The sequence below is a fragment of the Halichoerus grypus genome, chromosome 3, assembly GCF_964656455.1.
Source record: "Halichoerus grypus chromosome 3, mHalGry1.hap1.1, whole genome shotgun sequence".
Lineage (NCBI taxonomy): Eukaryota > Metazoa > Chordata > Mammalia > Carnivora > Phocidae > Halichoerus > Halichoerus grypus.
This window is the reverse complement of record NC_135714.1, coordinates 154,866,599-154,892,981: the sequence shown is the minus strand read 5'-3', so window position 1 is coordinate 154,892,981 and position 26,383 is coordinate 154,866,599. Positions and strand designations below refer to the sequence as shown.

Below are 26,383 nucleotides of genomic sequence, written 5' to 3'. Positions count from 1 at the left end.
GCAGTCACTTAACCAACTGAGCCACCCAGGCGCCCTGTTTTGTTTTTATAGCAGGAATTTTGAATGGTTTTCCTTTATACCCCCTCTTCTGCCTGTTACACTACTGAGGGTCAGAGGCTTAGCTGAGGCAGAGCCATAAACAACAGTTTATCAGGATGTTTTGCAGAGTTAACATAGGCAAAATCCACATTGCTCAATAACTCAGGATTGGCTGAGCAACCATGCTGAGTAGCCAAGAGACAGAGGCCTCTGCTCTATCTAAGGGCATTGGTGGGTTACCTGCTCTTATCTGGGATGCTGGAAATAGCCAGTGACCCTAGACTGCAGGAAAGAGCACTGGACGCCTGTGATCTGAGCACCTCGTCCGTAAAATGATAACTTGACAATGCAGAAAGTCCTTTCTAGATTGAAAATTCAACCATTTTGTGATTTAGTGATACTAAAAGAATGGTTAATAGTCTTCAGGAAACCTGAAAGTAGAAGTAAACAACAAGCCAGGGCGCCTGGGTGGCTCAGTCGTTAAGCGTCTGCCTTCGGCTCAGGTCATGGTCTCAGGGTCCTGGGATTGAGCCCCGCATCGGGCTCCCTGCTCCGCAGAAAGCCTGCTTCTCTGTCTCCCACTCCCCCCTGCTTGTGTTCCCTCTCTCGCTGTGTCTCTGTCAAATAAATAAATAAAATCTTAAAAAAAAAAAAGAAGTAAACAACAAGCCCACCCTGGAAAGAAGAGTTAAAGCCGTCTTCAAGAACATCACAAAGTCAGAGGCCCAGATGGGAGATGCCAGGCAAACACATGAACAGTACTGACTTCAAAGATAAGGGTAAAACAGGAGGCTCCAGGGGCAGCCCTGGGAGCAAGCTGAATTTTATGGGGCTGGGGAAGCAGGCCAGCTTAATGGATAGAATATGGGAAAACCACGTGATGACAAATTTGCAGCCAAATAGAAGTAAACATGAAAAGTGGTTGCTGCTGCTATGTATGTTTGATCCCATCAGGGCTGTGCTATGATTGTGTGGGCATAGTACACAAGGGTTTAAAATATAAGTGTAGATCTTATTCAGGTCATGCTCTCTCTGCAGGTGCAAAGGCGGGGGTGGGGGCGGGGCGGGCAGGGAAGCAACATGTGTTATAACATGCGTTATTAGTTACAGGGTATCAAGGAATCAGACAAACCACTCTGAGCTGCAGTTTCCTCATCTATAAAATGAGCCACCCTCCCTCACTGGGTGGTCATGACCTGTTATAACACTCAGAGCAAGCTAGGGCTCAATACAGTGGCTATTATTATTCATTCTTATAATGCAATGCCGCAGCTCCAGAAAGCTTCGCAGTCCCTTCAGCCACTGATTTGGGGAATAAACCCATCTCAGCCCTTGGTAAAGGCCATTTCACCCCCCCTTTTTTTAATGAGTTTGGCTTTTTTTAGATTCCACATGTGATACCATACAATATTTGTCTTTCCTATCCGACTTACTTCACTTAGTTTAATGTCCTCTAGTTTCATCCGTTGTTGCAAATAGCAGGATTTCCTTCTTTCTTACGGCCAAATATTCCATGCCATGTTTGTGTGTGTGTGTGTGTGTGGACATACATACCACATCTTCTTCCTCCATTTATCCTTGATGGACACTTAGGTTGCTTCTCCAGGGGATTCTTTTCTTTTTTCTTTTTTTTTCAGAGAGGGAGAGAGAATCTTAAGCAGGCTCCATGCCCTGCATGGAGCCCGATGCAGGATTTGATCTCATGACCCTGAGATAATGACCTGAGCTGAAATCAAGAGTCAGAAGCTTGACTAAACCACCCAGGCACCCCTCCCAGGGATTCTTAATTGGAATAATTATTTAAAACCTAAGCTTTGACTTACTGACCTGACCCCATGGGAGCCACTGCATCTATTAGTGGGCCGGAGCTCCTGAGGAAACATGCTGAAGGAGCCTCACCTGGACGCAGGGGAGGCCAGTGTTCTGGAAGAGAGATTTCTGACTGATTCTTCTTCCATCTCTAAGACACGGACTGGGTGGTATTGTGCTTAAGCTTTAGGGGAATAGAAAATGATGGGGAAACTGAAAAACAAGAACTGGCCAAAGTCTCTAATAGTTTGAATGTCAGGATCCCAAAGGCTCTGAATTTTTCTTTTACCAAAAAAAAAAAAAAAATTTTTTTTTTTAAATGAAAGGAAGAAGGCAGAGCAGAGGTTTCATGCCCAGAAGGAGAGATGGGGCTATCTATTCAAGGCCTGATGTCTTTCTCTGATTGATATTCATAGGTATAGTAAGACTAGCCATTCATTCAGTGAGACTGGAAACATAAATTAGCACAGACATTGTGGAGAACAATTTAATATGAAGAATCAAGAATTTGAAAAGTATTTGTATCCTTCGAACGTGTAAAAACTGAAAATAGTTACCTTTTGGTACAGCTGTACATGTTAGTATAGAACCATTAAAAAAAAGATGTACTCAACGAAATGTTTATATTAAGCATAAAAAAGAAGATACTAAACTTGTAAGGATTATCAATTATGTAAAAATATACATACATAGCAACATGTGAAGAACTATCCCGATATGTAAAGTGTTTGCTTGTGGGTAGTGGAATTGTGGGTGCTTTCTTTTTTTTTTTTTGGTCTCATTATTTACACTTTTCTGTATTTGCCACGGTTTAGACAGTAAGCACATACTACTTTGATTCTACGGTGGCAGATGGAGGTTGAAACCGGCCTCCAATCTCCACTTGTTTTCCGCGGCCTTCCCAGCGCGTTGAATCAGGTTAATTTCCTCCAAGCCGTCTCTTAAAAGTTCTGAAGGCTCCGCAGGCCCCCGGGGGAGACGCGGCGGAGCGCGCGGCTGCTGGCAGGAAGGCTCGAGAGGCCGAGGCCCCAGCGGCTGGGGAGGGCCGTGCCTGGCTCGGGCGGGTCTCCGCGCGCTCCTTCCCCCACCGCGAGGGCAGACGGAGCCGCTCCGACTCGCCTGTCCGCGGAGGAGCGGCGCCCGGGACGCCCCCTGGCAGCACCGGGCGATTCCTGGAGAGGCCGCGCGTGGGCTCGCCGCCCCCCGCCCCGCGCGCGCGCGCCCCCAGCTCCGTCCTCTCCCCCGCCCAGCGCCTCCCCCTGACCGCGGCCGGCGGAAGCGCCCGAGCCCCGGAGGGAGAGCGAGGCCCCTCCCCGCCAGCTCAGCCTGCGGGCGCGCGGGGCCCGGGAGGGCGGCGGCGCGGACGTGCCCGGGCCCACGGAGGCCTCCCGGCGCCACCCCCCGGGCGCGCGGCCTGCGGGCGGGGAGGGCGGCGGGCTCGCTCGCGCCGGCCCCAGCCCTGCGGAGGGCACGAAGGGAGAGAGGCAGCAGGAGGAGGCCGGGATCCGGCCCGCTGCCCCGACGCACGGCCTTGGCTGCGCGTTCGGCCGCTCTGTGCCCGAGGGGTGCTGGGCCAGCGGATCGCAATCGCGTCCCGAGCCGAGCGCGCGCCCGAGCGTCGGTGCGGGGTCGCCCGGGAGGCTGCCCGGCCGCTCCCCGCGCGCGCCCTGCCGTCCGGAGGTGCAGGCTCGCCAGCCACACGGGACGAGGTTTCACGTTGACGCTTGGCTTGTCCTCAGCCTGCTGGCGCACCTTCTTCGCCTGGGCTGGCTTTCTACCTCTTAGTTTCCCTCCAGTTCCGCTGCCTTTCCAGGGCTAAGTCTGACGCACCAAGGGCCTTGAGCCTGTCTTTCTCCCCTTCTGTAAATCCACCTTCCCTCACCGGCTTGGGTAGTCTCCTCACTACCATCCACTACCCTCTGCCAACACACACGCCCAAGGCTAAATGAAATGTTACCTCTGCTTTGCCATTGAGACACAGAATCCTGCCCTTTCACTGTCATCAACAAATATTCCCAAAGGAAAAAGTGGTTTACACTTGCTCCCTCGCCCAGGACCAGCTCTGAAATTTGCAGAGGCTAGGGCAGAATGAAAATGCGGGACTTCTTGCTCGAATGCTAAGAACTTCAAGAGCATTAAGCCAAGCCAGGGACTATTCTCAAGCACAGGACTCTGTGCGTGATGGTACACCCAGGAAGCTGGCCTTGCCAGCACCATTTCTGTCCTCAAGCCTATGGCCTAACCCACAGCCACCACTATCCGTTGTTAAAAAAAAAAAAAAAAAAGGAGAAATGAATAATCTCTTTATCGTGGCTAGTTATTAGAACCAGGGATCTTTTCTCTTGGTCAGCCATCTCCTTTAACTTCTTCACAGCATTGACATGGCTGATTACTCTTTTCCTTATAAAACCCCCCTTTCCTTTGGGTTCTCTAACACAGCACTGTTGTGTTTCCCTCACTCTCCGGTGCATTCTTCCAGGTCCTTTGATGGCTTCCCTTTCACGGAGTTTGCATCTGTGTGTGTTCCGAGAGGTTAGGTCCTCAGTTCCTCCTTTTCTTTCTAATGCCCTCGGAGAGACTGTCCTCCCCATTGTAGTTACCATCTTTGTGCTCCTAAAACTCCAGGCATTATCTCCAGCCCAGATTTCCCTCTGAAGCCCTAGTCTGGCTTTTCTAACTCTTAGGTGTCCCGGCAACTCCAATATCACAGATCAAAAATTGAATGTATGCTTGTTTGCCCTTTCCTTCCTTCCTTCTTTGGGAACTGAGCAATAAATAACCCAAGCCTGGGACCCTTCGAAGTGCAGGACCCAGGACAGCTACACAGGTGGTACGGCCATGAAGGCAGCCTTGCCACCACCTCACAAAATAGTTTAGCAATCCGATAGGGAGGTGGCGAGGGACTTTACCACGGAAAAAATTGTCAGGGGCCATCTTGATTAAGTCATGAAAGTTAACACCACAAGTCATGAGATAAATCAGTACTGTGTGATGACGCGATGAGCGTTCGGTCACTTCTGTGGTATTCCAGTCAAAGATGCATAACCTGGTCTAATCATGAGGAAACACTGGACAACCCAAACTGAGGGACAGCCTCTTGATCTCAGGGTCTTGGGTTCAAACCCCATGTTGTGTATAGAGATGACTTAAATAAATACATTTTTTCTAAGTTCGAAATTATTTCAAAAGAAAAAGAAAAAAGAAAATTTACCCCCCTCCAAATTAGCTTTTCCTCTAGGCTTCTGTTAATAACATTCTCCCACTTGTCCAAGTTCAAAAACTGGGATCAGCTTTGATACCAATTCTCCTCCCCCCGCCCCCCGCCCCCCGCACCGCCCCCCGCACCGCCCCCAACTCCTTTCCCACCACTCGACCACTCACTAAGTCCTGCCAATTATTTTTTTTAAAGATCTCTCCCATAGACACCTTTTAAATGAAACTTCCAGCTTTTTTTTTTTTAAATGATACTTCCTACCTCACATAATCGTTTTTTTTTTTTTTAAAGATTTTATTTATTTATTCATGAGAGACAGAGAGAGAGAGAGAGGCAGAGGGAGAAGCAGGCTCCCAAGGAGCAGAGAGCCCGATGCGGGACTCGATCCCAGGACGCTGGGATCATGACCTGAGCCGAAGGCAGACGCTTAACCATCTGAGCCACCCAGGCGCCCTCACATAATCGTTTTAAGAAGTGTTTGTGAAGAGAATTTCTATAACAAAGTTCCGTGTAAACATAAAGTCCTATCACTCCATCCCAAGCCTGGATTACTGCTACTTGCTGCTGTAATTTTCTAGCTGGTCTTCCTGTCTTTGGTTGCTCCCTTCAACAACCCATCCTATATACGGTTACCAGAGTAATCTGCCTAAAAGCACACATTTATCCTTTCAGGGCCTTGCTTCCCACGGTGCACAGTGGGGCTTAATCCATACTCCCTGGGAAGATTGGTGTTCTGTGAGCTGCACCAAGGTGGTCTGCCCTCATATCAAATAACCATGACCTTTGCCCAGTTCATAGAGAAAAGAAAATTTAATGGATAGAATTTCCTCAACTTGTAAGGTTTTTTTTACCCTTTAGTGGTAAGGATCCCAACTTTTATCTGCTAGCATTAGTAGATGACAAGCTGAATGAAAAAGCAGCAAATAAATAATAACACAGATCTGGCAACAACAGATCACATTTACTTCAACAGCTTGGTTTTTTCACGGCCACATGTGTTGGTAGCTGTGATTTTTATAATGCATGTCAATTGTATGGTCATTTCTTTTCTTAAAAATTGTGTTTCTTTTTTATGACAAAATGAAATATATTAAAAATTTCATCATAAATAAGTTAGAGAACACACTGCACTCCCCAAAAAATACCTGGACCTATCACTACTATTCCCCTTCATGAATTCTTGACTTCAGACAAAGTTGTCTATCTCTGTTTGCTTTTGCCTTTTTTTTTTTTTTTTTTTGCTTTTGCTGTGCACAAACCATTCCATCTCCCTGGAACTCTGTCCTGGCTCACACCTGTCTGAACAAACCCTATAAAGACTTAGAGGATCAAATCAACTCTCTAGTTGGTGAAAACTTTATTTATTTATTTTTTTAAAGATTTTATTTATTTATTTGAGAGAGAGAGAATGAGAGAGAGAGAGTACATGAGAGGGGGGAGGGTCAGAGGGAGAAGCAGACTCCCCGCTGAGCAGGGAGCCCGATGCGGGACTCGATCCAGGGACTCCAGGATCATGACCTGAGCCGAAGGCAGTCGCCCAACCAACTGAGCCACCCAGGCGCCCTGGTGAAAACTTTAAAATCATGATTATCTCTCCTTCTAACTCACTGTGTTACACAAAAAATTCATGGGAAAGAACAGAATGGTAGGCAGCCATGTTCTTCAAACATCAAATGGCGTAAGAAACACCTGGTAATGTTTTTAAAATGCAGAGGTTTTGTTTTGTTCCTGTGTGAACATTTTAAGTTCTATTCCCTTAGCAAACTTCAACTATACAATACAGTGTTATCAACTATAATCACAATGTTTTATATTAGATTCTCAGAACTTTTTCATCTTACAGCTGAAAGTTTGCCTTTTTACCAACCTCTCCCTATTTCCCCTACCCCCAGCCCCTGGCAACCACTTTTCTATGAGTTTCTTGGTTGTTCTTTGTTCGCTTGTTTGTTTTTAAGATCATATAAAGTGATACCATGCATTTGTCTTTCTTTGTTTTCCTTATTTCACTTGGCATAATGCCTTCAAGTTCCATCCATGTGCTCACAAATGTCAGGATTTTCTTCTTTCTATGGCTCAGTAATATCTTCTTTATCCATTCATCTATTGATGGACACTTAGTTTGTATCCATATCTTGGCTATTGTGAATAATGCTGCAACTAACATGGGAGTGCAGATGTCTCTTCCATATCCTGTTTCATTTTCTTTCCATGTAGGATTCCTGGATCATAGGGTCGTTGTATTTTTAATTTTCTGAGGAAGCTCCATACTGTTTTCCTTAGTGGCTGCACCAGTTTGCATTCCCAGCAACAGTGCACAAGGGTTCCCCATTCTCCACATCCTTGCCAACACTTGTTACTGCTTGTCTTTTTGAGAATAGCCAAGTGTAAGGTGGTATCTCATTGTGGTTTTGATTTGCATTTCCCTTGCAATTATGATGTTAGGTACCTTTTCATGGACCTATTGGCCATTTGTATGTCTTCTCTGGAAGAATGTCTCTTGAGTTCTTCTGCCCAATTTAAATTCAGATTGTTTGGTTTTTTGCTTTTGAGTTGTAGGAGTTCTTTACATATTTTGGATATTAACCCCATATCAGACAGATGATTTGTAAATATTTTCTCCATTCTGTACATTGCTTTTTTCATTTTGTTGATGGTTTCCTTTGCTGAGCAGGAGCTTTTTAAGTTTAATGTAGTCCCAGTTGTTTATTTTTGCTTTTGTTACCTTTGTTTTTGGTGTCAAATCTAAAACATCATTCCCAAGACCAATGTCAAGGGACCCCTATGTTTTCTCTTAGGGGTTTTATGGTTTCAGGTCTTACATTGAAGCTTTTAATCCATTTTGAGGTGATTTTTGTGCATGGTGGAACATAAAGATCCAGTTTCATTTGTTTGCATCTGGCTGTCCAGTTTTCCCAACACCATTTATTGAAGAGGCTATCCATTTTCCATTGTATATTTTTAGCTCCTCTGTCATAAATTAATTTACCACATATGCATGGTTTATTTTTGGATTCTATTTCATTGATGTCTGTGTTTGTTTTATGCCAATACCATACTGTTTTAATTACTATAGCTTTATAATATAGTTTGAAATCAGAAAGCATAATGTCCCCATCTTTGTTCTTTCTCAGGATTGCTTCAGCTATTTGAGGTCTTGTGTGATTCTATAGAAATTTTAGGATTGGGGCCCCTGGGTAGCTCAGTCAGTTAAGCATCTGCGTCGGCTCAGGTCCCGATCCCAGGGTCCTGGAATCAAGCCCTGTGTTGGGCTTCCTGCTCAGTGGGGAGTCTGCTTCTCTCTCTGCCCCTTCCCCCTGCTCATGCTCTCTCTCTCACTCTCACTCTGTCTGAAATAAATAAAATCTTTAAAAATAAATAAATGAAATCTTTTTTAAAAAAAGAAATTTTAGGATTGTTTGTTCTTTTCTGTGAAAAGTGCTATTGGATTTTTGATAGGGATTGCATTGAATCTGTAGATTGTTTTGGGTTTTATGGACATTTTAGCAATATTAATTCTTCCTACACATGAGCACAGAGTAGCTTCCCATTTATTTGTGTCTTCTTTAATTTCTTTCATTAGTGTCTTGTAGTTTTCAGTGTACAGATCTTTCACCTCCTTATTCCTAGTATTTTATTCTTTTTGATGTAATTGTTAATAGGATTTTCTTAATTTCTCTCTGTGATGGTTTATGAGTGTATAGAAACACAACAGATTTTTGTATATTGGTTTTGTATCCCGCACTTTTACTGATTTCATTTATTATTTCTAATTGTTTTTTTGGTGGAGTTTTTAGGGTTTTCTATATATAATATCACGTCACCTGCAAATAGAGACAGTTTTACTTCTCCTTTCTGATTTGGATGCCTTTTATTTCTTTTTTGTGCCTAGTTGCTCTGGCTAGGACCTCCAATACTATGTTGAATGGAAGTGGCGAGAGTGGGGCATCCTTGTGTTCCTTCTGATCTTAGTGAAAAGTTTTCAGCTTTTCACCATTGACTGTGATGTCATCTGAGGGCTTGTCATATATGGCTTTTATTATAATGAGGTACATCCCCCTCTATACCTAGTTCATTGAGTTTTTATCATGAATGGATTGAATTTTGTTAAATGCTTTTTCTTCATCTACCGACATGATCATATGATTTTTCTCCTTCATTTTGTTCATGTGGTGTATCACGTGGATTGATTTGTGGATACTGAGAAAGGCCTATCATTTTAATCCATCCGTTTCTTTTAATCATTAGGGCCACTCTCCCTAATCCAGTCCATCATTTTACACCTGAATTCTTGCTGCAGTGGTCAATTCACCCACCTATCATCTTTTACCTCTCAAATCTATCCTGTTTCTCACCAATCTTCTGGAAATGGTTTCATCATATTATTTCTCTGTGCAACAACCCACAAAGCTCCTTACTACATCCTGCTCGGGTGTTGCCTGCCCTTAGCCTTGCCCTCTCCACCTGCCCTTCGGGCTCTGCCCTCACAGGACACAGGTCAAGCCTTGCCTCCTCCCTTAGTAGCAAACTCTTTCCTACACTGTCTTCTTGCTCCTACTGTTACCTCTTTGTCTCTGTCTATCCAAGCCTCACCCTTCCTCCAGGGCTTGGGTCACCTTCACAACTGCTTTTCAATCACCCTCGCCCCTACAGACTTTGTTCTTTTGAACTACAACTATGCTTAACATCTTTAGAATGCAGTAGTTTCTTGTCTATGAGATCCACCTTCCTGCTGCATTGTAGTTTCCCTGATTGCAAGGATCTTATCTTGGCTTCAGAATCTTTTAAGGGGTCTGGAAAAGAAACAACTTTTTTATTGAGGACAAAGGATGGTATCTTTGCTAAATACACTGATTACCAAGTGGGTGGGGGCTCAGTTATTCAGTTTTAAAGATATTAACAAGGGAATATTTATTGATACAAGAAGTATTTATTGATTCAGGCTCTTCTGTAAGATTGCCTTGTCACAGAGCTGTGATTCTCAGCTCTCTTGAGTTTGGTATCACATTACCCACCCCGATATTTATGTACTCCCCCAGAATCATCACCGCAGAGAGCTACTAATACTAATTACTAATAGGAGAGTCATTTCCCTCAGGTGTATTGGGGTTGAGATCCCACCATGAGAGAAAATTGAAACTATTGATGAAATAAGATTATTTCTGGGCGCCTGGCTGGCTCAGTCAGTAAAGCATGCAACTCTTGATCTCAGGGTCATGAGTTGGAGCCCCACGTTGGGCATGGAGCCTACTTAAAATAAATTAAATTTTCTTTCACCTTTCTATCACACTGGGTTAGAATTGGACCTTTCTCCCATCCAAGTACTAACCAGGCCCGACCCTGCTTAGCTTCCAAATCAGACGAGATCGGGCGCGTTCAGGGTGGTATGGCCTTTCGCAGTATATATCAGTTCTTAGTTCTTTGAGCATTAATGAGTAAGAGAGTCTGCTTAACAAAGTGGGGTAGAATATGCCATGTGCAGGAATTACAGGCACTTCTGCTCAGGCAGGCAGGGACAGACCAGCCTGACAACTTACCTGCTCTTGCATAAACCTCTCTAGATTACCTTAGATTCCATTTGTGGGGGATGGTGCACTCATGAGGAGGCAGCAGTCACCAACATGGGGACAGACTTCTAAAAAGAAAAGAATACTCATCTAGATCAAATGCTACAGAGATCCAGTAGGATGAAGATGGAGAAATGGCCATTTTATTTGGCAATTAGAAGGGTCCTGGGAGCCCATGTGCTGTGGTATGAATGTTGGTGTCCCCCTAAAATTCACATGTAGAAATCCTAACCCCCAAGGAGATGGTATTAGGAGGTGCCCTTAGGAGGTGATTGGGTCACAAGGGTGGAGCCCCCATTAATGGGATTAGTGCCCTTATAAAAGAGACCCCACAGAGCTCCCTTACTCCTTCTACTGTGTGAGGACACAGGGATAATGCTGTGGCTTATAAACCAGAGAGCAGGCCCTTGCCAGACACCAAATATATTAGCAATTTGATCTTGGACTTCCCAATCTCCAGAACTGTGAGAAATAAATTTCTGTTGTTTATAAGCCACCCAATCTACGATATTTTGTTTTAGCAGCCCAAACAGACTAAGACACCATGAGAATACAATTGCCATGAGGTTAAAACTAAGACCTGATTTCCTGATTTAAGGAGAGTAGATATTGAAGAACAGAGGAAGATACACATGTAACTTGCAGGAGAGTGTTTAACGAAATGAAGGAGAGGAACAAAGCTCGGTCAAATCATGACTTTTTTTTTTTAAGGATTTTATTTATTCATTAGAGAGAGAGCATAAGCAAGGGTTGGGGGGTGGAGGGACAGAGGGAGAGGGAGAAGCAGGCTCCCCACTAAGCACCGAGTCCGATGCAGGGCTCCATCCCAGGACCCTGGGATCATGACCTGAGCTGAAGGCAGACACTTAACCCACTGAGCCACCCAGGCGCCCTAAGGTGATTTATTTCTAAAATAAGTAGAAAGTAGGAAGAATTATCAGCTGGGATCCTAAGAGTGGTGAGGGTGTGAGATGTAAGGAGGAAGGACAGAAATGCAAGTGAGAGGAGAGAAGGAAGCCTACTGATTGAAAAGCCACAGAAAGAAAGCCCAAGGTCAGAGTGGGGCTGCAGACAGCAGTTGACCCCAGCGTGGATGCAGAGGATAGGGGAGGCCACGTGGTATTTAAAACCAATGCCAGGGAAAGGAAGTACAGATCTAGTTCCTGTGCTGGCTCTGTATTAACTGGAGCACCCTGGCCAAGTCCATTTACATCTGTGAATCTTGGAACCTTCATCTGTATATTGGTGATAGTAGTGTCTTCCATGTTTGTCTCATGAGATTGTTTAAAGGTTCAAATGTGTTAATAATGTAGGAGAGGGCGCCTGGGTGGCTCAGTTGGTTAAGCAACTGCCTTCGGCTCAGGTCATGATCCTGGAGTCTCAGGATCGAGTCCCGCATCCGGCTCCCTGCTTCTCCCTCTGACCCTCCTCCCTCTCATGCTCTCTCTCTCTCATTCTCTCTCCCTTTCAATAAATAAATAAAAATCTTAAAAAAAAAATAATGTAGGAGAAAGGGCACTGTAATCTATCAAGTTCTATTAAAAAAAAAAAAAATCTGGATTCTGATAAAACCAGGGCAGGGGCTAGAAAACCTAAATCATGGGAAGTAAACAAAATAAGAAAAAAAAGAATAAGCTTGGGGAGAAAGTAGGGTGTAGGAGAGACTATTGTAGCCGGAAAACTCTAATCTAGGGCATCAAGAAGAGCCTAAGAACTTATCTTGCTTTATCCACTATACATCCTTTAAGACCCAGATCACTGTTATCCCTGATTATAATTTTCCCCAGCCCCTCCCCCATGTAGCATAAGCTGCTCCATCTTTAGTACGCACCTCTATTTTAGTACTGATGACTATACATCTTGGGTGTTTTCCCCCTTTATTCTTTTTGGTGTAGTAAAATATACATAACATAAAATTTACTATTTTAACCATTTTTTTAAAAAAATTATTTTATTTGTTAGAGAGAGAGAGAGAAAGCACAAGCAGGGAGACTGGCAGGCAGAGGGAGAAGCAGACTCCCTGCTGAGCAGGGAGCCCGATGCGGGGCTCTATCCCAGGACCCTGGGATCATGACTTGAGCTGAAGGCGGATGCTTAACTGACTGAGCCACCCAGGCATCCTCAATTTTAACCATTTTTAAGTGTACAATTCAGTGGCATTAAGTACATTCACATTGTTATGCAACCATCACCACTACCCATCTTCCTAAATGGAAACTCTATACCCACTAAATACTAACTCCCTATTTTCCCCCTTCACAGCCCCCTGGAAACCTTTATTTTATTTCTATCTCTTTGAATTTGACTACTCTAGGTACCTCATATAAGTGGAATCATACAGTATTTATCCTTTAAGACTGTCTTCTTTTTTTTTTAGATTTTATTTTATTTTATTTTTTTAAGTAAACACCCAACATGGGGCTAAAACTCACAATCCCAAGATCAAGAGATGCACGCTCTACCGACTGAGCCAGACAGGCTGGCTTCTTTCATTTAGCATCATGGCCTCAAGGTTCATCCATGCTATGGACTATGTCAGAATTTCCTTCCTTTCTAAGGCTAAAGAATATTCAAACACACTTTGTTTATCCACTCATCTGTCAGTGGACACTTGTGTTGCTTCTACATTTTGGCTACTATAAATACTACTGTTATGAACATGGAGAGACTAGTATCTCTTCGAATCCTTATTCTCAATTCTTTGGGGTTTACACCCGAATTTCTGGGTCATAAGGTAATTCTAGGTTTAATTTTTCCATAGCATCTGTCATTTGACAACCCCACCAACAGTTGCATAAAGGTTCCAATTTCTCCACATCCTTGCCAACACTTGTTATTGATATTTTCAACAATAGCCATCTTAATGGGTGTAAAGTGGTAGGTTACTTTTTAAAAATATATGTTTCTTCTTAGACTTTAAGTTCTTCAAAAACTGACTTTGTGGGTATTTGATTGATTCGAATTAAATCAAAGACCTGAGTTGAATACATATTTCCCTAAGGGTGTCTGTATAAATATTCAAAATTGCCCCGAACCTCTCCCCAATAGTAGCAAAACTTTGTTTGCCCCGATGTCAGTCATGTCTAAATTTTCAAGAGACTGAAATGGGCAGAAAAGGAGCAGCTCCCTGACTGAGATAGTGGGGAAGGAGCGCCCTCTTGTGTCCACTCTCTGTCAGTGTCAGTGGATAAAGAAGCCGGCTGAGAAATGAACATTATCACACCGTCTGACGACATTCCAGTGACAACAGTCAAACTCCAGTTATGCCCCTCCTGCATAAAAGAAAATGTGGAAATACAGAGTGAATGAAACTGGGATCCTCTGAAGAGTTCCCAATCCAGAAGGCGGGTGGGGGGTTGGGGAGAGTAAAATATATGCAGAAATAACAATAGAAGACTAGAAGCAAAATGGATAGATTACTACATGAATACAGAAAGATTAAGACCTCGCAGGAGATAAGCCAAGATTCATATCAAAATGTAAACCTCGCTGGTTAAGAAGGAGCTGGGGTTGGCACTGGAGTTTCTCTTGAGGCTCCAGGGTGTCCCTGGAGCTGGGAGGGCAGCCTCCCATATAGGGGTACAGGCGTCCCGCCGTTAGGTTTCCAGAGGCCCTTGTAAGGTGTTTTTTTTTTTTTTTTAAAGATTTTATTTATTTATTCGAGAGAGAGAACACAAGCAGGGGGAGTGGGAGAGGGAGAAGCAGGCTTTCCGCCGAGCAGAGAGCCCGATGCGGGGCTCGATCCCAGGACCCTGGGATCATGACCTGAGCCGAAGGCAGACGCTTAACGACTGAGCCACCCAGGTGCCCCCCTTGTAAGGTTTAGACAAACTCACCTATCTTTTGGAGGGAGGCCCTGGAAACTCATCACGCGTTCCTTTCTTCCCTTTTGTGTCCTTCCCCTAGCTCCCTCCCTCTTGACTTTCATCTCCCGACACTTCCTCCTTCCCTAAATTGGCTGTTGACTGGGACACGGTCTCCATAGCTTCTCCTAGCCCTGATGCTCCCAAAGATAATTACGTAGGTCCCCTGGCTTTACGGTTTTTGCATGTATAACAAGTGCAGGGACCAGTTACAAAGGATTAAGAAGCTCTCTTGCCATCCTTGCTCCTGGAAACAACCTTCGGCTGCCTTCTCAGAGTGGGTGGAGTCCTTGCCTTGGTCTTCACCCTTCAATGCTGAATGAAGATGGAGTCAAGGTATGGCAGTAGACGTGCAGAATGTCCAATCAGGTAGAAACTAGTGCTCATCAGGGAAACAGCGTGGCGTAAAAAACAAAAAAACAAACAACAACAATAAAAACAACAACAAAAACAGTTCTTTATGATCAAACACATCTAAGTTTAAAGCCCAGCTCTGCCTGCTTGTGGCTGTGGCCACTGGCGCCCCATCACTTTGTCCCCAATTCTGCAGCTATGAAATGAGGATGACAACCTGCCTGCCTCAAAGGATTCTTGCCAAAATTAAATAAGATAGAGGACATAAATCGTTTAGGAAGTATCAGGTGTAATAAATGCCCGTCTTCTTCCCTCTCTTGCCCCCAGCCACCTTCTGTTCCTGTAAGTCTAGTGGCTGTGGCTGAGACTTCTGGGTCAGTGGTGTAATAACTGAGAATTTCTAGGTCAACAAGAGCTGTATGGGAGGCAGAACAGCTGCTTTGTTGGTATTCTTGTGTAGGGTGGTATGGGGAAGGTCTTTCCAAACCATCCGAATTACTTCCCAAGACTTTTTGCAGTTGCCCAAGCCAGAAACCAGGGAGCCATTCTTGAATTCTCCTGGTCTCTCACCAACCCCACCCCCCATCTGTATTTCCAAGTTCTGTTACTTCTCCTTAAGCTATTCTAAATCCTACGGTTCTCTCCATCCCCCTGCATTATTTCTTGTCCCTGGAAGTCTGCAATGGCTCCCTGACTGGCCCTGCAGAATTGTCCCTCTTCTTAATTATCCAGCAGATAGAGCTCTTCCTATATCCAAGTCTTAGCCAGTCACTCCCCTGGATAAGATCACTTCTTGATTGCTCAACTTCTCTCAAGATAAAGTCTAAACTCCTTAGTGTGCCTTGGTCCCTAAATTTGGACTCCTGCCCACGTTTTCAGCTTTCTCTCTCACCAACGCTGCTATGCTGGACTATCTCCAGGGCCATGGACAAGGCACAGTGACTGAGGGGTTCCTGGATGCGGGACTTTAGTGCTAAGAGCAGGCCAGCCCTGGGCAAACCAGGATGGCGGTCACCCTAGTTTTGCCTTGGGTCTCCACGTGCTCTGTTCCTTTCTCCCGAATGCTTCCCCTCATCTGTCCCGCCTCCTACTGACTCCTCAGTACCACTCATCCTCTATTTCTGCTTGGCCATCCCCTGTGCAGCTCCAGATGGAGCGATTTATCTGTCCCTGCCCAAAGCTGTCACAGCCGGTGCTCCTTGCAGCCCCTGCTCTATTTTAATGGCTGCTTTGTCTCCCCCGTGGTTATAAACCCATTAAAGGCAGGAAGTTTTTTTCCTCCTACCTATATTCCCAGAGCCTAGCAGAGAGTCTGGCACAAGGTTGGAGTTCGATAGTTTTCTTGAATTAAGGAATAGCAATATAAATTTATCTTTCTCAATTATCATCTAATTCATATCAATATGGGGAAATGTTATGGATCGAATGCTTGTGTCCCCACACAAATTCGTACGTTGAACCCCTAGAATGACTGTATTTGGAGATGAGGCCACTAAGGAAGGAAGGAAGGTTAAATTAGGCCATAAGGGTGGCGTCCTGATCTGATAGGATTGGTGTTCTTATAAGAAGACACACCAGGGAAAACCCCTCCCACACACACAGGTACCAAGGAGAGGCCATGTGAGCACACAAAGAAAAGGCAACCCCAAAGGAAAGGTCTCACCAGATGCCAACCCGCCAACAGCTTGATCTCGGACTTCCAGCCTCCAGAGCTGTGAGAAAATAAATGTCTATTGTTTAAGCCACCCGGCCTGTGGTGTGACCAATGATGACTAAGGGTCACGCAAGGAACCATCCTGAGGCAGACAGTCTATTCTAAAATGGCCCCAATTATATTTCCCATCCCACATGTTCTTCCAGAACCTTGCAACTCTCCCAAGTCTCTGCCTGCTCTTCTTGAAACTCGTCACCAGAGCATAGTGGAGTGACACTATGAGACTTGCAAGGTTAGGACAAAAGAGGTGATTCAGAGTCCACCTGTCTCTCTCTTGGGATGCTCATCCTTAGAACCCAGTCCCCATGCTACAAGAACCCCAGCCCAAATGAAGAGGAACAGGGACCCCTGCCCTCAGGCCTGGCTGAACACCCAGTGAAAGGTTTGCATGCACTTCCCAGCCATGCCCCTACACCATCTTGGAATTGGATCTTCCAGCCCTCTATTGGAAGGACCCCGAGGCGGATGTGTGGATCAGAGATAAGCTCTTCCCCAGGCCCCTCCCAAACTGCAGATTTATGAGGAGAATAACAGACTGTTGTTGTAAATGACCAAGTTTGGGGCTGGTTTGTTTTATAGGAATAGATAACCCAAATACAGCTTGAGACAAGATGTAGCCACTTGTACTAGATGAGCCCTTCTTTCTCTTGATAGGTCCTTGCCCCGGCAGATTCTGGTTTATTTCAGAAGAGACAGGGACACACTCCAGACTGGTCCATTCAAATATTGGCCCACAACGTGACTGGACCCTGACATAATCCAGGGGGCAAAGCAGGGCAGAGTCGTGGAGCTGTAGGCCACCCCAGCTGCACAGCTGCCCTTGGCTCCTGAGGGCTGACCATGAGGGCTCCGCCTTCAGGAAGAGGAAATCTTAACAGGTAGCCATCTGCTCTGCCCATGGGAAGAGCACCAGGTCTTATCCTGGGTGTTTTTTTGTTTTTTTTTTTATTCTCTGCCTCAGAGTCATGTGTTAGTATCACCTTGGGTGGTGCAAACTAATCAATTGTAAGTTGGTTCTGTTTTGTCCTATACCAATCATTTGGGCATCCAAACCACTGTATCCTGGGCCATCCTTCCAGGCCACCATCTTGAACCATTCAAAAACAACTATGTGTATGTATGTTACAGTATGGAATACAAGAACATGAGTGTTCAACATTACATGATTGACAAACATTTGGTTTTCTATCATTCTGCTTTACTCAGGTAACTAAGTATCCTAGAATGGTTAACTTCTGGGACCTTGAAATGGTTACATGAGTAGGTGGTTTTGTTTAGAATGTATGACTAATATTTTTGCAGCCAGGTAACCTTTTCTGCTTTCCAATGACTCTTTGAAGCCCATTTACATTGCTTAAAAATCAATTATAATTCCTTCTTTGGACATTTTTACATTGCCCCCATTGTGCTGGTTATTCCTCACTGTCCCACTCATATAATACCCCTCCCACCCACTCCTGGCCATGTTTCTCCCCAGTCGTCTTCGTTCTCTGACTTCTGGATGGGTCTGAACAAAACCAAGTGCTGTTGGAGTGTGGAGGGGTGGGGAGAGAGAGGGCTTCTCCCTCTTCCTTCCCTGCTAGGCCTTGTTATCTACAGTGACTGTGTTCCTCCACCACAGAGCATACATCCTGTTGGGCAGCCCCTCTCTGTGGCTACAGGTCTCACTGGGTTCTAGGAACAACAGGCCCTTTCCTTTCTGCCTCTTCATGCCACAGCTAACAAAGGCTTCCACTGTTGCTAGTTCCTAGGTGCTTCACCATCTCATCTTGATTCTCTTAACCCTCCCTACAGTGTTGTTGTGGGCTGAATTGTGTCCCAGCCCCCCAACCCCCCACCCAGATTCCTATATTGAAGTCTTAACCCCCAGGACCTCAAAACAGTGACTGTCTTTGGAGATAGGGTCTTCAAAGAGGTAATTAAGGTTAAATGAGGTCATATGGGTGGGCCCTAATCTTATCTGACTTGTATCCTTATAATAAGAAGAGAGGAGGACACAGACCCACCCAGAAAGAAAACCATGTGAAGACACGAGGAGAAGGTGGCCACCCACAAGCCAAGGAGAGAGGCCTCGGAAGTAACCAACCCTGCCGACATCTTGATCTTAGAGTTCCCAGCCACCAGAGCTGTGAGAAAATAAATGCCTGTTGTTTAAAAGCCACCCATCTCTGGTATTTTTCTTATGGCTGCTGGAACAGATGAAGACAGTGGTACTTTGTGATGGCAGCTCTAGCCAATGAGACACCATGGTAAACAGCCCCATCATTAAACTGCTCAAGTAGCCTTGGGAGTGTGCTGTCTGCATCTTTCTGGGACCCTGCCCCACACACCCAATATTACCACTGTTGCTATCCTGTGTCCCTTTATCAACCCCATGGTATCTAGCCTCATATTTGTATCTAAGTTTGTAACTACGTCAGCACTTATGCCATGAATACCTTTGACTGAAATACTGTAGAACTCCCTTTCCCAAGTAGGTACCTAAGCTGAAAGTTTCTAAGAGAGGACCCAAGTAACATCCAACTCTCCAATGTGTAGAGCACCTTGTCATTTCTATCAAAATCCTTTCACATTTTTAAATTGACTTCGGATCTGGAGCCTGGCTGGGTAATGCCTGAAGCCCAGAGGGCCTCTGAAGATGTTGCGTGAGGATTTTTGTGGCTGCTTTGGTGGCCGGGAGCCCGATGAGGAGACCAGGCGAGATGAGCGGGAACTTGGAGAGGGGCGCTGGGTTCTGCATTTAGGGATATCTAGGGAGGAAAAAGACATCATTCCAGTGAGAGCCACTGAAAGAACAGAGAGGAAGCTATATAACTAAACCCATTTTAATGATGCAAAACAGCTCTCTCACATCATAGGGCTGGGTGGGATTTATTGAGACTTCCCAACTTCACCACCCCTAACCCCCACGCAATCTTCACCTTGAGCTAAGAATCAGTCTGGTTAGTCTCCAAAGTGCTCTCACGACCATAATTTCATTTGAACCTCAAGAAAATTCCACAAGGTAGGTAGGGAGGTATTAGCATCTCCGTTTTACAAATCAACAAAACCGAAGGACAGGCCGTTTACGTGCCAGCCCGAGTTCACAGAGCAAAAAGGTGTCAGAGCCAGGTCTGGAGACATGAGGCTCCTAGGCCAAGTGAGCACTGGTAGAGTTCCCATATTTTACACTCACTACTAATCTGTGCATGCACACATTTGCTCTAAAAAGGCAAATGTCACAGGTTGACATTCCAACCAAAACTCACAGTGAGAAAGGATTTCTCCTGGACATCTGGCCGTGAGCAGGAAAGGGGAGAGGGAGAGATGGAGAGAACAAGAGAAAGAAAGAACACGAGCTGAGCTTGCAGGGAACACAAGCGATGGACTCTCGTAAGTTCCCTCTTATGTTGGCCCCTCCTGTGCAGAGAGTCAGATGGAGATGGGGCAGAGATGCAGACCCTGCCTCCTTCCCTGAACACAATCCCGGTCCCACGACTCCCTATTCAGCCAGCACGTCCCAGCCGTCAGATCCTTTGTTACATCCCTCTCATGCTCTGCCGGATATGTTCGCCACACACAGGGCTTCTATTAATCTGCGGAAATCCTACTTGAGACTTTCACTGAATAAGAAACTGCTTCAGCCAATTGTTGCTGTCTCCTGTCCTCTCGTCCAGCGAACCGGGTCCCTCGTTATTCCACAAAGATGCCCCCCAGTCTTGCCTCACACCCTACACCAGCCTCACGTAGTCTATTCCTTCTCTAAATCTAACCTGTCCTTCAAGGTCCATCTTCTCCAAGAAGCTTGAGTGTCTTGACCCTCAGGGATTTCTTTCTTTCTTTTTTTTTTTTTTAATTTTTAAAAAGATTTTATTTGAGAGAGAGCAAGAGAGAGAGAGAGCGCACAAGACAGGAGAGGGGCAGAGGGAGAGGGAGGACACACTCCATGCTGAGCAAGGAGCCCAACGTGGGACTCAATCCCAGGACCCTGGGATCATGACCTGACCCAAAGGCAGACGCTTAACCGACTGAGCCACCCAGGTGCCCCGACCCTCAGGGATTTCTGCCTCAGCTGGATTCTTGAAGCCATTATTACCGAGTCCTCTGACTTTGCATTGAACATAGGTTCTTGGACATTAGTATTTGCTCCTGACTGTAATTATTTGTCCCCTGGCAAGACTGCAAATGCCCTGAGAGCAAAGCTGGAATCTTATACTTCAGTAAATCTATGGGTGCCCGCCTATACATGTTTGTTGATGATTTTTCTAGGAAAAAGGAGGCTAAGCTGGGATTAAATGTAGCAAGTTGTTAGAACTGGAGAGGAAAAAGGGGAAGAAATGGGAGCAAATAATCTTCCCTCCTTTAAAGTTTCCAGTGTAGTTTGAAGATCAACGCACAGTAAGCATTTTCAGTGTTATTCTAAGATCAACATAAGGTAAAAGAACAAATAGAGGTGTTCCTTTGTGCTATTTTAGTAACAATGAAAATAGAATAATACCTGTTGAATGAAGAAAAGGCCTAGCTCTCGGATACAAGAATGGGCTAGTCACACCTCACCTGTAACTGTTTCGAATTTAATCCTATTACTCTGCAAAGCTGATTTATCACTGCATTTGAGGAACCCCTTTCCCCTAAGTCCCCCTGGGTGGTGGGGGGAAGTTCACATGCTGAGGCAGGCTCCTCTCAAGCTCTCCTTTTTTTAGCCAAGGCAGGTTGCAGTGATTCACCCCATCCCCCCATCCCCCTTGGTAATTGTCACCGCCTATCCAGACTATTGGGTTTTTCTTCCCTCCAAGATCAGCTCTGGGAAGATGGTCTCCTTACATCCACCCTTTCTTTCTGTCTCTGAAAACAAGTGTGCAGACCCTCTTCATTTTAAGGCTTTAATGTCCATCATTACAAGAGAAAAGATAAGATTTAAGGGGAAAACATGGGGAAGTTACATAAAGGGTATAAATCTGACAGTCTTGGATCTTGATCTAAAGCATCTGATGATCTGGTTGAAATAACTAGGAATTTCTTTTATACCAACACTGGATATGAGATAATAGAAAAGCACATATTGGTCTCAGTCCCATGTTCCTGGCACAGAGCTCAAACCCTTGTAATTTCTGAAATAATAAGAGCACTTAGGAGGATCTTTTGTTCTGGTGAGGTGACTCTGGATGGGCTCCTGGATGGAGGCTGGTTACCAGAAAGACCAAGTCTTGATTAGAAGCTTAGAATTTTCAGCCCCACTCACCATCCTCCAGAGAGGGCAGAGGGGCTAGAAATGGACTTAATAATTGATCGTGCCTACATGATGGAACCTCCATAAAAATCCCAATAGGATGGGGTTGCTCTTACAAACAATGTTGTTATAAATTATCTTTACTTATGTGCAGGTCCATCTGCTATACCCTTTCCTCAACCTGTTCCCATGAAGAGAGATGGAATCAGCTACAGATCTTTCTCAACTTATGGTGGGGTTGTGTCCCGATAAACACATCATGAGCTGAAAATACTGTAAGTCAAAAAAATGCATTTAATACACCTAACCTACCGACTGTTATAGCTCAGCCTGGCCTACCTGAAACATGGCTCAGAACACTTACATTGGCCTACAGTTGGGCAAAGTCACCAAACACAAAGCCTATTTTATGATAAAGTGTGGAATAGCTCGTGTAATGTATTGAATACTGTACTGGAAGTGAGAACTAGATGGTTGTTAAGTGTATCGGTTGTTCATCCTCCTGACTGTGTGGCTGACTGGCTGCCACTGACCTGCATCACGACAGAGTGTCAGATTGCATATTGCTAGCCCGGGAGAAGATCAAAATCCAAAACCCAAAGTATGGTTTCTACTCAATGTGTATTGTTTTTGCACCATCATAAAGTTGAAAAAATCACAAGTTAAACCATTGGAAACCAGGGACCATCTATAATTTATTTTTTTTTAAATATTTTATTTATTTATTTTGACAGAGAGAGAGAGACAGCGAGAGAGGGAACACAAGCAGGGGGAGTGGGAGAGGGAGAAGCAGGCTCTCTGCTGAGCAGGGAGCCTGATGTGGGGCTCGATCCCAGGACCCTGGGATCATGACCTGAGCCGAAGGCAGACGCTTAACGACTGAGCCACCCAGGCACCCCAGGGACCATCTATAATTTAAATATATTTTTCTTGGGGCACCTGGGTGGCTCAGTCGGTTAAGCATCCGACTTGATTTCAGCTCAGGTCATGATCTCAGGGTCGTGGGATCGAGCCCCGTGTTGGGCTCCATGCTCAGTGTAGAGTCTGCTTGAGATTCTCTCTCTCTCTCTCTCCCTCTCCCTCTGCCCCTCACCCTGCTCACATGCTCTCTAAATAAATAAATAAATAAAATCTTAAAAATAAACAAATATATTTTTCTCACTGGTTGAACTTACTGTTTTCTTTTCTTTTAAATATTTTAAGTAATCTCTACACCCAACATGGGGCTTGAACCTACAACCCCGAGGTCAAGAGTCATGTGTTCTACCAGCTGAGCCAGCCAGGTGCCCCCTTACTGTTCTTTTTCTAGAGATATTTACCCAATAATATCTCCAAGTGTTGTCAGCATGTCTTTAAATGGAAGGACATAGAAGAGAAATAGAAGGCCATGCTTTATACAACAGAATTATCCAGGGTTCTGTTCTTGGCCCACGTCCTAGGCAATCAGTGCCTACGTCTTCAATTGCTGGATTTATATCTCTTGCCCTACTGTCTCTACTGAGCTCTTGGCTCATAAACTCAGCTCTCTTCTGAATACATATACTTGTAGTCCCACAGGTACCTCACACCTAGCACGTCCTGCTGCATTTCCAGTCTCAGTGGTGGGTGGTGTGAGCATTAACACAATTGCCCAACCCAGATACCTAGGAGTTATGCTTTCCTTGGCTGGAAGCCTGTAAGCACCTGGAAGGCAGGGACTGTATCTTGTTATGGTTGTATCCCTAGTGCCCACTCTTGCACCTGTAAAATACTTGTTGGATAAATGAATAAATGTACCAATGATTCCTCCTCTTTCATTTCAGGGCAGTGGCTGAAAGCACTTTGCAAGTGGATATTGAAGTGGGGATAGAAAATTCCTATCTTCAGTCTGGATGGCCATTTGGCTAAGGCCCAAGAAGGGCTATCACCCACGAACAATTTTTTTTTTTTTAAGATTTTATTTATTTATTTGACAGAGAAAGAGGGAGAGAGAAAGCACAAGCAGGTGGAGTGGCAGGCAGAGGGAGAGGGAGAAGCAGGCTCCCCGCTGAGCAAGGAACCTGGTGTGGGGCTCGATCCCAGGACCCTGGGATCATGACCTGAGCCAAAGGCAGATGCCTAACCGACTGAGCCACCCAGGCGCCCCCACCCAGGGACAACTTATGGATACCAGCTTGAATATATCCCTGTGTCTATCATGCTTCAATTGAATTTTATTTTCTTGTTCTCCATTCACGTTATTTGCAAAAATTTGCAAATGATCACGGATACAAACACCAGCATTGGATAAACCCAGGGATCATGTAAGAGTATTGATTAGGTAAAGGAGTATGTGGATATGGAAAACAGATAAATATAGTAACAATAATGATAGCCTCTGAAGTGTGCCAATCACTCTTCTAGAAATACCACCACCACCACTTGCAAATATCTGACTGCTGGGCATTGTGCTAAGTGTCATACATTCATTATTTCTTTAAAAAAATTTTTTTAATTTTTAAAATTTTATGTATGTATGTATGTATTTATTTATTTATTTGTAGGCTCCATGCCCAGCGTGGAGCCCAACACAGGGCTTGAACTCACAACCCTGAGACCAAGACCTGAGCTGAGATCAAGAGTTGAATGCTTAGCCAACTGAGCCACTCAGGTGATACTTACTATTTCATTAAATCTTCTCAAGCCTGTGATATGGTAAAGAAAGGTAAAGAAGGTGACAATCTTTACTCTATAGGAGATCTTACCCACCTCCCCCTTTTAAAAATCTACCCTCAACTTTAGGACACTCAGTTCAAGAGTAATGTGGTAATATTATGTATAAATATGGAATATTGTGTTTGAATATCATAAGATCAGAAGTGTTTGTTTTAGTCATATAAACACAGCTTCAACTCATTCCTATAAATTGCCTCAGCATAGGATGGGGACTGAGCAGTAAGTAAGGGTCACTGGTGGGGACAAAGGCTCTGAGGAGTGCCCACCTAGAGGGGTTTCCTTCTGGGAAGAAAGTCTAAAACGGATGACTACTCATCCTGGCTCCCATTCAGTGTTTGCTTAACCTCTAGGATGGAGCTGCTCCCTGGATTTTTCAATCTGGGAATTCTGTGAGGAGGATCCCTGCTATCCTCGTTTCTGCTTAAGATCCCAGATTGCTGCTCACACCTGTGTGGTCACACTGCTTTGGTCAATGCTACGGAGGGGGTGTTCCCTTTTCCTCCTAGCTCACTCTGCTTCCGTGAGACACAGAGGGAACGTGTTAGGGAAAAATCATCAACAGAGTTTTAAAGAAGCCACAGGCCTATCTTTGCTCTTGGTTTATCTTTTAAGTAACCTTGGAGTCAAGCTGTGAGCTGTGGAGGAAGGCTAAGCAACCCTAGGCAGGGTTTGGAAATTTCAATCCAAGACTATGTAATGGCACCATTCGGCCTCCCAAGTGAAGTAACGTAGGGATGTGTTGCAAAATGTGCATAGGCCATAAAGTTCGAATGGTTATTTGTTAGCAATGATAGTGAACTTGAATTGCAAAAACAGCCATGTCTTAGAAAATTGGCTTCTACTGTAGTTTGGTGTGAAGTACTATATTACTAAATGTTATACATACACCCATTAATTAATTAATTAATTAATTAATTAAGCAAGCCCTAGGCCCAAAGCAGGGCTTGAACTCATAACCCTGAGATCAAGACTCACATGCTCTACCAACTGAGCCAGCCAGGCGACCCACATATATATATTTTTAAAACCCCAGTAGTAGCAGTGATTAACTATCTGTCATAACTAATATGTATATAACTAATAATATTACAAAACTCACAAACACGGTTCTTCTCTTCTGGTAGATCCCAAAGAGAAGCCAATCTGTGTCAAATATTTTGTATATAACTCTTAAAAGCAGGTAGCCATTTTGCCGCCATCTAAATATTCAGCAAGAGAGAAACAGATCGAGTCACTCCTGTTGGAAATGCCAGGGTAATTTATTATGCATAGCATCATACAACAAGAGATAACAAGACAGAACAAGAAAACTATGCTCTCTTAGAGGCAAAGGATAAATGCAAAGACTAAGTAGTGGTCCTGCCTGAGAGTTCACTTTGCCCCCAGGATTCTTAGCAAGCAGGCCCTTTCTTCTCTTAGGTATCAAAAAGTAACACCAACCAATATTGTAATTAGCAAGCAGTGGAGTGCATACCTCACAGAATTCACAGCACTGAGTTCACCACATGCTCACTGTCCAGCCTGAGTGTGGAATAAAAAACCTAACAAAGATGAGGAGTGAATGCATGAACTATGTGCAGGCACAAGAGTGCACAGAGACCACGCAGGGGAAAAAAAATACGTGGTTCACATTCCAATATACAGCTACGGATGCAACCATTTTCCATATAGTGGAAACCAGGAGAGAAAGAAAAGACAAAGATAAAAATAGCTGAGAGGAAGCAAAAGTAAAAGCAGGAAGGAGAAGCTTACTCCATAGGCTGGAGCCTCCTGCCAAGGCCCCCTGGCTGCCTGGCTGACCCCTCCCTCTGCAGCTTCTTACCTTCTCTCTCTCCTGCAGCCTCCGGTGCTGATCTGGTGGGATTTTGATCTTGCTTACTGCTATTACGCATACTAGCTACTATTTACCAAAGGCTTCTTTGA

The 26,383-nt window shown here is 44.7% G+C and overlaps 1 protein-coding gene across 10 annotated transcripts in view; it reads right to left on the bottom strand.

The window, feature by feature from the left end:
- The window catches only part of FBXO16 (F-box protein 16), an 82,432-nt gene that overhangs the window by 10,087 nt on the left and 45,962 nt on the right, over positions 1-26,383 (bottom strand). For 4 of the 10 annotated variants that reach the window (XM_078069472.1, XM_078069473.1, XM_036100852.2 and 1 more), the window contains one exon: positions 17,480-19,307. The exons of 3 other annotated variants lie outside the window; for them this stretch is intronic. In XM_078069472.1, coding sequence (XP_077925598.1) covers positions 19,125-19,307 — 183 coding nt within the window. In that variant the 3' untranslated portion in view covers positions 17,480-19,124. Of the gene's footprint in view, positions 1-13,988; positions 14,866-17,479; positions 19,308-19,805; positions 19,832-25,585; positions 25,660-26,383 lie in introns of those variants that run through there. 3 more of the 10 variants (XM_036100856.2, XM_078069476.1, XM_036100854.2) reach the window with 3 other exon arrangements.